At 40.8% G+C, this 13598-nt stretch overlaps 1 protein-coding gene across 1 annotated transcript in view; it reads right to left on the reverse strand.

The window, feature by feature from the left end:
* LOC136405290 (estradiol 17-beta-dehydrogenase 11) overlaps positions 1 to 13598 on the reverse strand; it is a 43920-nt gene that overhangs the window by 13135 nt on the left and 17187 nt on the right. The window contains exon 5 of the mRNA XM_066384541.1: positions 11914 to 12051. Within this exon, the coding sequence (XP_066240638.1) occupies positions 11914 to 12051 (138 nt within the window). The remainder of the gene's footprint in view (positions 1 to 11913; positions 12052 to 13598) is intronic.

The raw sequence follows: 13598 nt of genomic DNA on the forward strand, positions 1-13598 counted from the left end.
TAGTTTTTTCTGATTTACTTATTTCACTCAGTATAATGTTATCAAGGTCCATCCATGTTGCTGTAAATGATCCGATGTCATCATTTCTTATGGCTGAGTAGTATTCCATAGTATATATATATATACCAAAGCTTTTTAATCCACTTGTCCACTGACAGACACGTGGGCTATTTCCAAATCTTTGCTATTGGGAACAATGCTGCCATAAACATGGGGGTGCATTTCTCCTTTTGAAACAGTGCTATGGTGTTCTTTGGGTATATTCCTAAAAGTGGGATAGCTGGGTCAAAAGGCAGTTCAATTTTTAATTTTTTGAGGAATCTTCATACTGTTTTCCATAGTGGCTGCACCAGTCTGCATTCCCACCATCAGTGCAGAAGGGTTCCCTTTTCTCCACATCATCGCCAGCACTTACTCTGTGTTTTGTTGATGAGCGCCATTCTAACTAGTGTGAGGTGATATCTCATTGTGGTTTTAATTTGCATTTCTCTAATAATTAGTGATGTTGAGCATTTTTTCATCTGCCTATTGGCCATCTGTAGGTCCTCTTTGGAGAAGTATCTATTCATTTCTTTTGCCCAGTTTTTGATTGGGTTGTTTGTCTTCCTGGTGTTGAGTTTTACAAGTTCTTTATAAATTTTGGTTATTAACCCCTTATCAGATGTATTGTTGAATATGTTCTCCCATTGCGTAGCTTGTCTTTTTATTCTATTTTTATTGTCTTTAGCTGTGCAAAAGCTTTTTAGTTTGATGTAGTCCCATTTGTTTATCCTGTCCTTTATTTCACTTGCCCGTGGAGATAAATCTGCAAATATATTGCTGTGATAGATGTCAGAGAGCTTACTGCCTATGTTTTCCTCTAAGATGCTTATGGTTTCACGGCTTACATTTAAGTCTTTGGTTTATTTTGAGTTTATTTTTGTGGATGGTGTAAGCTGGTGGTATAGTTTCATTTTTTTGCAGGTAGATGTCCAATTTACCCAACACCATTTGTTAAAGAGGCTATCTTTACTCCATTGTATGCTCTTACCTCCTATGTCAAATATCAGTTGTCCATAAAGGTACAGGTTTATTTCTGGGCTCTCAGTTCTGTTCCATTGATCTATATGCCTGTTCTTATGCCAGTACCAGGCTGTTTTGAGTACAATGACCTTGTAGTATAACTTGATATCTGGAAGTGTGTTACCTCCCACTTTATTCATCCTTTTCAAGATTGCTGAGTCTATTTGTATTCTTTTTTTGGTTCCATATAAATTTTTGGAATATTTTTTCTATATTTTTGAAGCATGTCATTGGTATTTTAATTGGTATTGCATTGAATTTATAAATTGTTTTGAATAATATAGACATTTTAATGTTTATTCTTCCTAACTATGAGCACGGTATATGCTTCCACTTGTTTGTATCTTCCTTGATTTCTTTTATCAATGTTTTATAATTTTCTGAGTACAAGTCTTTAATCTCCTTGGTTAAATTTACTCCTAGGGGGCCTGGCTGGTTGGATCAGTGGTAGAGCATCAGCCTGGCGTGCGGGAGTCCCGGGTTCGATTCCCGGCCAGGGCACACAGAAGCTCCCATCTGCTACTCCACCCCTCGCCCTCTCCTTCCTCTTTGTCTTTCTCTTCCCCTCCCGCAGCCAAGGCTCCATTGGGCAAAGTTTGCCCAGGCGTTGAGGATGGCTCTGTGGCCTCTGCCTCAGGCGCTAGAATGGCTCTGATTGTGGCAGAGTGATGCCCCAGATGGGCAGAGCATCGCCCGCTGGTGGGCATGCCGGGTGGATCCCGGTCGGGCGCATGCAGGAATCTGTCTGACTGCGTCCCAGTTTCCAGCTTCAGAAAAATACAAAAAAAAATTTTTTTACTCTTCGGTACTTTATTTTTTTGGTTGCTATAGTGAAGGGGATTGTTTCCTTAATTTATCTTTCTGACAGTTCATTGTTGGTGTATAAAAATGCCTCTGATTTCTGAGTGTTAATTCTATATCCTGCCACGTTGCTGAATTCAGTATCAGGTCCAGCAGTTTTTTGACTGAGACTTTAGGGTTTTCTATATACAATATCATATCATCTGCAAATAATGATAGTTTTACTTCTTCTTTTCCAATTTGGATGCCTTTTATTTTTCTTTTCTGATTGCTGTGGCTAGTACTTCCAGAATATGTTGAACAAGAGTGGTGAAAGGGGGCACCCCTGCCTTGTTCCTGATCTTAAGGGGATTGCTTTTAATTTTTGCCCATTGAGTATAATGTTGACTGTGGGTTTGTCATAGATGGACTTTATCATGTTGAGGTATATTCCCTGTATTCCCACTTTGCTGAGAGTTTTGATAATGAATGGGTGCTGGATTTTATCAAATGCTTTTTCTGCATCTATTGAAATTATCATGTGGTTTTTCTCCTTCCTTCTGTTTATGTGATAAATCACATTGATTGATTTGCAAATATTGTACCAGCCTTGCCTCCCCAGAATAAAATCCACTTGATCATGGTGTATGATTTTTTTTCATATATTGCTGGATCCGGTTTGCTAATATTTTTTTTATTTATTCATTTTAGAGAGGAGAGGGAGAGACAGATAGAGAGAGAGAGAGAGAGAGAGAGAGAGGAGAGGAGAGACAGAGAGAGAGAAGGGGGGGAGGACTGGAAGCATCAACTCCCATATGTGCTTTGACCAGGCAAGCCCAGGGATTCGAACTGGTGACCTCAGCATTTCCAGGTCGACGCTTTATCCACTGCGCCACCACAGGACAGACCATGGTTTGCTAATATTTTGTTGAGGATTTTAGCATCTAAATTCATCAGGGATATTGGCCTATAATTTTCTTTCTTTGTGTTGTCTTTGCCTGGTTTTGGAATCAGAATTATGCTCACCTCATAAAAGGTGCTTGGAAGTCTTACTACCTCTTGAAGTTTTAGAAATAGCTTGAGAAGGATAGGAGTTAGTTCTTCTTTGATTATTTGATAGAATTCACTTGTGACGGTATCAGGCCCAAGACTTTTCTTTGTTGGGAGTTTTTTGATAACTGTTTTGATCTCATTTGGTGTAATGTTATTATTTTTTTTATTAAAGATTTGTCTGCGAGCGAGATGTAGACATCAAAAGAGCCACATCTGGCTCACGATCCATAGGTTCCCGACCCCTGATCTATCTAGTGATGTTTGTGGGGTATTGAAATCCTCTACTACTACAGTATTGCTGTTGATCTTGCCCATTATATCCATCAAAGTCTGCTCTATATATTTAGGTGCTCCTATATTAGGTGCGTAGATATTTATAATGGTTATATCTTCCTGTTGGATTGCTCCCTTTATAATTATGTAGTGGCCATCTTTATCTCTTACTATAGTCTTTGTTTTAAAGTCCATTTTGTCTGATATAAGTATTGCTACCCCTGCTTTTTCTTCATTTCCACTTCCATGAAATACTTTTTCCATCCTTTTACCTTCAGTCTATGTGCATCTTTTGTTGTAAGGTGTGTCTCTTGTAGACAGCATATGTATGGGTCCTGTTTTCTTATCCATGCAGCTACCCTATGTCTTTTGATTGGATTATTTAATCCATTTATATTTAAGGTTATTATTGATACGTAGTTGTTTATTGACATTCTATTCTTTAAAGCTGTATTCCTTTTTTGCTATATTGTTTTTCCCTTTGATCTGTTTACAGCAGGCACCTTAGCATTTCTTGCAGCATTGGTTTGGTTGTATTGAATTTCTTGAGGTTTTTTTCTGGGAGGCTTTTTATTTCTCCTTCAATTTTAAACAATACCCTTGCTGGATAAAATAGTCTTGGTTGTAGGCTCTTGTTCTGCAGTACTTTGAATATTTCTTGCCATTCCCTTCAGGCCTCAAGTGTTTCTGTAGAGAAGTCGGATATCATCCTTATGGGGGCTCCTTTGTAGGTGATAACCTTTTTTTTCTCTAGCAGCTCTTAATATTTTCTCTTTATCACTTAGCTTTGGTATTTTAATTATTGTGTCTTGGTGTAGATTTCTTTGGGTTTCTCTTTAATGGAGTTCTCTGTGCTTCTTGAACTTGTGAGACTTTTTCCTGCATTAATTTAGAGAAGTTTCCACCTATGATATGATTGAACAAAATCCCTATCCCTTGTTCTTTCCTTCTTCTTCAGGAACCACTATGATGCAGATGTTATTTCTCTTCATGTTGTCACAGAGCTCTCTTAAGAGTTCCTTCATACTTTTTGAGTCTCTTTTCTTTTTTCTGCTCTGCTTCCATGCCTTCATTTATCTTGTCCTCTAACTCGCTGATTCAATCCTCAGATTCATCCATCCTGCTTTTAATTCCTTCCATTGTGGTCTTCATTTCTAATATTGTATTTGTCATTTTTGACTGATTCTTTTTTATTATTTCAATGTCCTTTTTTATATTTGCTATGTCTTTATTTAGGTGTTCGTAATGACCATCTATTGTTGTTCTAAGATCTTTGAGCATCCTAACAATCATTATTTTAAACTCTGCATCCAGTAATTTGGTTATATCTGACTCATTCAGGTCCTTTTCTGGGGATTTCTCTTGATTCATTTGTGTTGCATTTCTCTGCCTTCCCATTTTGTCTGTGTATAAGAAGGTTTTGGCCACTTGAGTCCAATGGGTGTGGCCTCTATGTTCCTTAGGTGTGGTCTGTCTGCAGGCCCACCACCACCTCTGCCACTGCTGCCTAGGGTGTTCGGGTACGGGCATTGCCGGTGCCAGACTGCTGGGGCTTTCACTGCCTTTTCAGCCTCTCTTCCATGGGAGGAACTGTGATCACGTGCCCAGGTCTACAAGCCTCACGGCCTCGGCCTTCGCTCCACCCCCACGGCTGAAGTTATGCACTGCACCCAGGTCGCAAGCCTCGGCACCGCAGGCATGGGTGAGCAACTTTGCTCAGCTGCAGGTCTCCGCCTGTTTCCCGGCTTTTGTCACACCCCTGTGGGAAGAGCCCACTTCCAGGTCAGCTGCAAGCCTCAGCTCTATGGGCCAGGCAGGGTTGCGTGCCCATGCTCAGTTGTAGGACTCGGCCTGTTCTGGGCTTTCTCCGCACCCCAGCAGGAGAAGCCAGCTCGTGTGTTGGGCCGCAAGCCTGGGTTCCGCAGGTTAGGCGAGGCTGCGCGCCTGCATGCCTTTGCTCAGTGGCGGGTCCATGCCCCTCCCAGGGTCCCGCCCTTCCCCTGCAACTGGGATTGCAGGCAGGCCACAGCTGGGCCTGACTGCTTTCACACATCTTTTCCGCCCCTGCCAGGCTAGACTGAGCTTAGCCGGGCCTTAGGTGTGGCTGGCTGGCTTCTGAGCTTCCACATCCTGCCACTGCCCTCAGCTGTGTGGGTGGGGACGCTGTAGCACAGACCCTAACACTGCATACTGTAGTCCCGAAAGCTTCCTCCTTCTAAGCAACTCTGCTCTGAGTGCCACGGGAGAGTTTGTTTGGCTGGTGTCCTGATTTCCTTTGCTGGTATTGCTGTCTCCAGGGGAAATATTTGCTTTAGATTTGGGGAGTGATTCAGCCCAGTGGTTAGGGTGGCTGTCCCTCAAAGTGCTTCTCCCTGTACCTCCTAGATTAAACTCTCTTCCCACTGCTCTGGTCCTCTCCTCTCTCTCTCTCATGCCCCGGTGTCCTGGGTGGGTGGTTATGAGAGAGGTTTTCTGCGTGGTCCCTTTAAGAAGAATTCTGGGTCTGAGAAATCTGTCTCTTTCTCACAAACAGTATCCTGACTTGTTTCACAGCTAAATACTGTCCATATGCCTCTTCTAGGCTCTGGGGTTGCAGGCTGGGGCTTTGTTCCTGGGGCTCAGGACCCATCACTCTCTGCTAAACTCACTTCCCGCCACGTGAGTCTCTCTGGGCTGCTGTTCGCTCCAGGGAGCTGGGCAGCCCTCTTCACATTTCCCCTTTTCCTACCAGTATCAGTGTGGCTTCTTCGGTGATCTTTGGTTAAAGAGTCTTCTTAGTTTAGTCCAAAGTTGGTTTTTCCAGATGATGGTTCTTAAAATTAAGTTGTAATCTCCTGTGTGCCCTGGTCGGGAATCGAACCCAGGACTCTTGCACACCAGGCCGACGCTCTACCACTGAGCCAACTGGCCAGGGCCTAGGAATGCCCTCGTTGATCAAGCTACCTAAAAGAAAATTATTTGGAGCAACCATGACAGATCAAGCAATTCAGTCTCACACTATTCATCACTAGAATGCTGCAGCCCTGTGTAAACAGTTTCAACTTTCTCGGGAAGCAGCATGGCAGATTAGAAAATCCTATCCAAGGAGTCTTATACTACAATCTGCCCCTTCATTTGGAGTTAACCCTCAAGGACACATACCGAGACAACTTTGGCAAATGGATGTCACTCATATACCTTTATTTGGCAGACAGTCCTATGTCCACATTTCAGTGGATACATATTCTGAATTTATAGTAACCTGTGTCAGAACAGGAGAGGCTGCTAAGCATGTTATAGCTCATTGTCTATATGCACTGTTCTATTATTGGATTTCCTAAACTGGTGAAACTGACAATGCTCCTGCATATGGAGCAAAAGCATTTACTGTATTTTGTCATTCTTACAATCTTTAAAGTCAAGGTATTATTAAAGTGTACCCAGCAAATATTTTAAGGTCAATTTAAAAAAAAATTTAAAAGGGGGGAGTCATATCCTGGAACTCCTACGGGTCTACCATATCATGCTTTTTACTTAAAAATTTTTAAATTTCTTTTGAATGCTGATGAACAGTAGACGCCAAATCTTTTCTCCTGCAAACTACTACCTTCTTTATTTGATCCAGCTAATAACACTGATTGGTCTTTTTCCAAATAGCTCCAGATATATGGAAAAGATTTATATAGGTGGATGGGGATCCTCAAACCCCACAGCGAGATCTTCTGAGCATGGCCCTTAAGATACCAAGAGGCAGAAAAGGCCCAATAGAGATCAGGTGAACTACCAGCTTTTAGGATATGCCCTTAAAGGCTCCAATGACCCAAAAGGTCTCATAGGATGCCATCTGGGTCCTGCTTCAATAGTGGGAAGGAAGGTCATTGAGCTAAAGCCTGCCAGACTTACATGCCTCTGCTGTGAGGAAACAGGGACACTGGAAGGTAGGCTTCTCCCTTGCTCCTCTAAGGGAGGGTTCAGTCTCTTCCAGCCCTGCTCCAACCACCTATGACCTAACCTTGCCCAGAATGCTGGGGTTTGCCACTGAAGGCTGAAGGTGCCCAGGGCCATCGGCCCCATCTATGACACTGTGGACGAGCCTAGGGTATTTCTTCCAAGAAGCAGGTAAACTGATCTCATTTGCACAAGGGCCACTTAACTATGTCTTGCCTGAATAGTCAGGTTTTTTATTCTTCCCTTGAAGATCTCTGTTGTGGGTGTTGATAGTCCTATTTTCTGCTGCTTTGTTTAATATATAGTGTTTCCTTTATTCCTCCTACCTCAATGCCCCACTCATATTTCAGGCTGGGACCTACTCCTAATTTAGGGCTCTCTTTCCCCCTTTTGCCAATTTCTATTATGAATCTACCTTTAACACCCAGCTTAGTGTATCCCAAGGTTTTCTTTACCAAGCCACAGTTACAGAGCTCCAGGGAAAAGCAACCTGGTCTCAACTCTCCAGGCAGAGGAGAACAGAAGCTCCATCCCCACACATGCTGCAGATGGCTTTTCCAGTCTACCTGAATCATTACCAGCTAGAAGCAGCGGTCATTGGGACTTGGACGTGAGCTGCAAAGTATAGAATTGTGACAACAATTCCAGTGCCATGCAAACTTTTCCTGGATGTGGACTTTTCCTGGACTCCTGCTCCTTGTGACAGCTCCTAACAGACTGAACTGGGGTTGGGTTGCATTTTTCAGGGATTTGGCATGGTGTTGGGGCCAACTTGGACTTGGTGAACATGTTAAGGACACTACTCTTTTATGGATTCTTGCTGTATTGGCCAAGAGTGTGCTTAAAGGCTTTAATCACTGTAAAAAAAAAAAAAAAAGAAGACTGGATAAAGAAGATGCAGCACATATACACCATGGTATACTATTCAGCTATAAGAAATGATGACATCGGATTACTTGCAACGAAATGGTGGGATCTTGATAACATTTTTTGGAGTGAAATAAGTAAATCAGAAAAAAACAAGAGCTCCAGGATTCCATACATTGGTGGGACATAAAAACAAGACTAGGAGACATGGACAAGAGTGTGGTGGTTACGGGGGGCAGGGGAAGGGAAGGAGACAGAGGGGGAGTGGGTGGGGGAGGGGCACAAAGAAAACTGGATGGAGGGTGACGGAGGACAATCTGACTTTGGGTGATGGGTATGCAACAGGGTTGAATGAGAAGATAACCTGGACATGTTTTCTTTGAATGTATGTACCCTGATTTATTGATGTCACCCCATTAAAATAAAATTTTATTTATTTTAAAAAAATTAAGTTGTAATCCGCTTTGGTTCTGGGAGGTGAAAGTTGGTACCTCCACTTACTCCATCGCCTTTTTGCCGCCACCCAACAAAGCATATTGTTAAGTCAAAAGAGCAACTCACAGAAAAGAATGTACATGTACCAGAAAAAGAAATAAATTAAATTAAGAAGTGTAGCCTTTTGAATTAGAAATCTAATTTTTTAATAAAGTGGTTATCTCTGGAAGAGCAACATCTTTGAAGGGGCTTCCTCTATATTATTTAAATTTTATTTGTAATCATAACAAGTTATCAGAAAAGCAATAAAGGTATTTCCAATGAAATATTTAATATAGGTTTTTTAAATGATGATTCTCAGAAAAAAATTAATTAAAATTTTGTAAAAAAGAAAAGCTAGAAATAAAAGGGTATTTGGAATCCAGGACCAAAGGAAGAATTTCAGTTTGTCCCTTTAGAGTTGTGTGACCTTGGGCAATTCTCTTAACTCCTCCAAGTTTCTGTTTGTTCATAAAAGTAGGCATTAGTAGTACTTAACTTGCAGAATTGTTAGAAGGATTAAAGCAGAGATAGACAAATGATGGGCTGGGGCCAAATCTAGCCCTCCTAGGTTATTAGAGATTAGAAGTAATTATATAAGGAATCCAGAACTAGTAGAGTACTTGGGTATTTAGTAGACCTTCAATAAATATTTTTAATAAAATGATTTCTTAAATCCAAGTTTATTTAACAAAAATAATTCTTACCAGTCAAAAATTACTCAGAATGCCTAATTATACTCAATTTCAGTAAACTCAGGTTATGCTGTGTTATAACCATCATAGTAAACTATTTTAGTTTAGTTGCAGTGTGTTAGATGTTAATGTAAGAACCTATAAACTACGTCTTGGATGTGCTTTAAAAGAGAATTTAAATTCCAATATTAGTAAGACACAAATTATTATTTTTCTTCTGTGTGACAGAGACAGAGAGAGAGAGACAGAGAGAGGGACAGACAGGAAGGGAGCAAGATGAAAAGCATCATTTCTTCGTTGCAGCACCTTAGTTGTTCATTGATTATTTTCTCATATGTGCCTTGACAGGGGGCTACAGCATAGCAAGTGACCCCTTGCACAAGCCAGCAACCTTGGGCTCAAGCAAGCAACCTTTGTTTTCAAGCAAGCGACCTTTGGGCTAAAGCCAGTGACCATGGGGTCATATTTATGACCCCACGCTCAAGCCAGGGACCCCATGCTCAAGCTGGTGAGCCTACGCTCAAACCAGTGACCTTGGGGTTTTGAACTTGGGTCCTCTGTGTCCCAGTCCAATGCTCTATCTACTGCACCACTGCCTGGTCAGGCAGTAAGACACAAAGTAGTCATTTAGAGGTTCATTCAGTTTACTTCTTTCAGAAAAGTTGTCCTCTGTATAAAAAAGTTTGGTCTGAATCTCAGTTCTACTGAGATTGCTACTTATAGGCAAGTTACTTGATCTCTCTAAGCAAAGTATTGTTATGAAGTTTAAGAAAATTACCAATTTTCTTTAGCATCCAAAATATAAACAAGTGAGACCTCTCTGTCTTCTAATTAAAAGAATGAAGTTTCTAAATTAAAACCAACTTCACCCTTGACATCCACTCTAGTATCAACTTATCTTCAAAGGGGTTCACGTGGCAGGACAAGCCCCAGACTCTTCTTAGACAGGTTATATTCCTATGAGGAGGCTGGAATCCTGTCAGCTTCTACTTACCTTCCCCCTATAGCAAGCTTCCCAGTTATTTTTCAATTGTGCCAATAGAGCTTTGCCAGGAGAGGGCACCCCTCACCACATAAAGGTTAGTTTGGTGCAGCCCGGACCTAACGTTATAAATTTAATTGTAATTTTTAAAAATGTGCTGTCTGTTTTTCAGTGCTAAAAGGCAGTCTAAGCAAAAAAACCAAACAAACAAAAAACTTGACAATATATTATTTTAGCATCCAAATTGTGAAAATAATGTAGGAAGTTGGCAATTTCTATCCTTGGGGATGGTACCTCTTCCTTTGACACACTCTTTCAGTTTTAGTGAACTTCTAAAATTAATTATTTTTTATTGTGACATAACTGACATATCACACTGTATAATTTTAAGGAGCACAATATGTTGATTTCACACACATATATTGTAATATGATTATCACTGTAGAGTGAGCTAACATCTCTATCATGTTACATAATTATTTCATTTTTGTGTTAGAAATAGATCAATTCTATAAGAAGATATAGCTTCTGAGCATTTCAACATTTTTAATACAATATTGTCTATTAACATAATGCTGAGGGAAGTGAGCAATTTACTTACTATTTCCAGAACCCCATGTGTAATAGATACCAGTTATATATATAAAATGTAAACATTTAATCTGTCATAGAGAGATGTCTAGGAAGATGTTCATCATAATTTTAAGAGTAGTTTTCATTGGATAAAGGATTTTAAGAAATTTTAAAAAGAAACATTCTTATTTGTATTTTTCTGTGTTGGAATTTTAAAAAAAATATACAATGTGTTTACAAAGATATTAAAGCTATTCTCAAAGAGAGGAAACATCAAAATTAACATCAGAGCAATTCTTTCCAATTTTCTGTTTTAGCCCAGGAAAGACCATGGTCTGATACTCAATTTGGAAGATTATCTCTAGGTTACCAATGGAGAATGTTTTTCACATTGTGGTCCTGAAAGACCGATAATGCCTGTTAATACACAGTTTCAAGTACCCATCCCAACTACTAACTATCCTATCCCAACCAAACCCAATACAAACCAACATCTCTGGGGGTGAGGGGTTTCCTACACAGTTCTCAAGCACTCCTCATGAAATTTATGTATACTGAAGTCTAAAACCACTGCTTAGGGGAAGAAGAAAAGGGAGAATAATAAATTCACCGGTGTTGTTCATATTCACATTTATATACATTCTCTCCCTCTCTCTTTTGATTCTCTACCTGTTTTCCTGCAATCTACAGAAGGTGAAACCGAGATGAGTTAAGGGAACTGATTATCAATTTGTTCTTTTGTTTTGTTTTGTTTTGTTTTTCCTTAAGTGAGAAACTAGGAGGCAAAGAGACAGACTTCCGTATGCACCCAGACCAGGATTCACCCGGCAAGCTCCCTATGGGGCGATGCACTGCCCATCTGGGGCCAGTACTCCGTTGCTTGACAACTGAGCTATTTTAGCACCTGAGGTGAGGCCATGGAGACATCCTTAGCAGTCAAGGCTAACTTGCTCTAATCGAGCCATGGCTGCAGGAGGAGAAGAGAGAGAGATATAGAGAAATCAGAGGCGGAGCGGTAGAGAGGCAGATGGTTGCTTCTCCTGTGTGCCTTGACCAGGAAATCGAAGCAGGGACATCCACATGCCAGGCTGATGCTCTACCACTGAGCCAACCAGCAAGGGCAGAATATCAGGTATTTTAAGATTTAAAATATTTAAGAAAACACACAGAATGGCTCATATTCATGCAATCACCAACCCTTTTATCTCCATCTATATCTCCACTTACTTGGTACTTGGGTTTTTGATGAAGCCAGTGTTTATGAAATTAGGGCAGAGACATGAGGTTTTGATTCCAGTTAATCCAAAGGCAGCCAGTTCTACAGTCAGACTGTTATGAAATCCAACAGCCGCAAACTTGCTTGAACTGAAAATAAACAGAGGTCACAATATAATTCAAGACAGCTGCATCTTTCTTTCTTTTCTTCTTTCTTTCTTTCTTTCTTTCTTTCTTTCTTTCTTTCTTTCTTTCTTTCTTTTTCTTTCTTTCTTTTTTTTCTTTCTTTCTTTCTCTTTCTCCTTCTCTCTCTCTCTCTCTCTCTCTCTCCTTTTCTCTCTCTCTTTCTTTCTTTCTGTATTTATATTCAGTGAGAAGAGGAAGGCAGAGAGAGACAAACTCCTGCATTTATATTCAGTGAGAAGAGGAAAGCAGAGAGAGATAGACTCCTGCATTCACTCTGACCAGGATCCACCCGCAAGCCCACTAAGGAGCAATGTTCTGTCCATCTGGCGCATTGCTCTCTTGTTCAGCAACTGAACTCTTCTTTAGCGCCTGAGGCAGAGGCCATGGAGCAATCCTGAGCATCCAGGGCCAACTCCCTCCAACTGCAGGAGAATACAGAGAGAGAAGAGAAGGGAAGGGAAGGGAAGGGAAGGGAAGGGAAGGGAAGGGAAGGGAAGGGAAGGGAAAAGAGAAGGGAAGGGAAGGGAAGGGAAGGGAAGGGAAGGGAAGGGAAGGGAAGGGAAGAGAAGAGAAGAGAAGAGAAGAGAAGAGAAGAGAAGAGAAGAGAAGAGAAGAGAAGAGAAGAGAAGAGAAGAGAAGAGAAGAGAAGAGAAGAGAAGAGAGAAGGGGAGAGGAAGAGAAGCAGAAGGGAGTTTCTTTTGTGTGCCCTTGCCTGGGAATTGAACTCGAGACATCCACATGCCCGGCCAATGCTCTACCACTGAGCCCACTGGCCAGAGTGCAGCATCTATTTCATTCAGATGTCTATTTTCCTTAGTTAAGCATGGTCTTCTGCAGAGAAGTGTGGGGGCAGCACCTAATCTCAACATACAGCCCAGGCCTACTGAACCAGAATCTGTGTTCTAGAAGATCTTTAGGTAAATATGTAGGCACATTAAAGTCTAAGAAGTACTAACAGAATATTTACTGGATCCTAATATTATGTATTAGAGTGACAACTGAGTAAGTTTAAATGTCTTTTTAGAAAAATCAATAGGGTGTTTGTTTTGTTGTTGCTGTTTCCATAACATTTATTGACATTTATTTACTTTAATATGTTCATGGAATTCATTGGAAAATTCTCTGCGTAAGTCCTATTCCTCCTTTAAGTCTCAGCGTAACTTCCTCAAAGAGGCCTTCCTGAATCCTACCCTAAATTATTTCCCTTTATATAGTAATCTTCAGTTTTCTTTTCTTTCCTTTTTTTTTAAGATTTTGTTTATTGATTTTTAGAGAGGAGAGAGCGAAAGAGAGAAAGGTGGGCAGGGGAATGGGAAGCATTAGCTCACCGTTGCTTCTCATATAATATGTGCCTTGATAGGGCAAGCCCAGAGACCTCAGCGCTCCAGGTTGACGCTTTATCCACTGCACCACCACAGGCCAGTCTTCCAGTACATGTTGAATTTGTAATTAAATATTTATTTTTGTGAATTGTTTTAATGTCTGTCCCTCCTACTTTTACTATAAGTTCC

This window comes from Saccopteryx leptura, chromosome 5 (genome assembly GCF_036850995.1).
Source record: "Saccopteryx leptura isolate mSacLep1 chromosome 5, mSacLep1_pri_phased_curated, whole genome shotgun sequence".
NCBI lineage: Eukaryota > Metazoa > Chordata > Mammalia > Chiroptera > Emballonuridae > Saccopteryx > Saccopteryx leptura.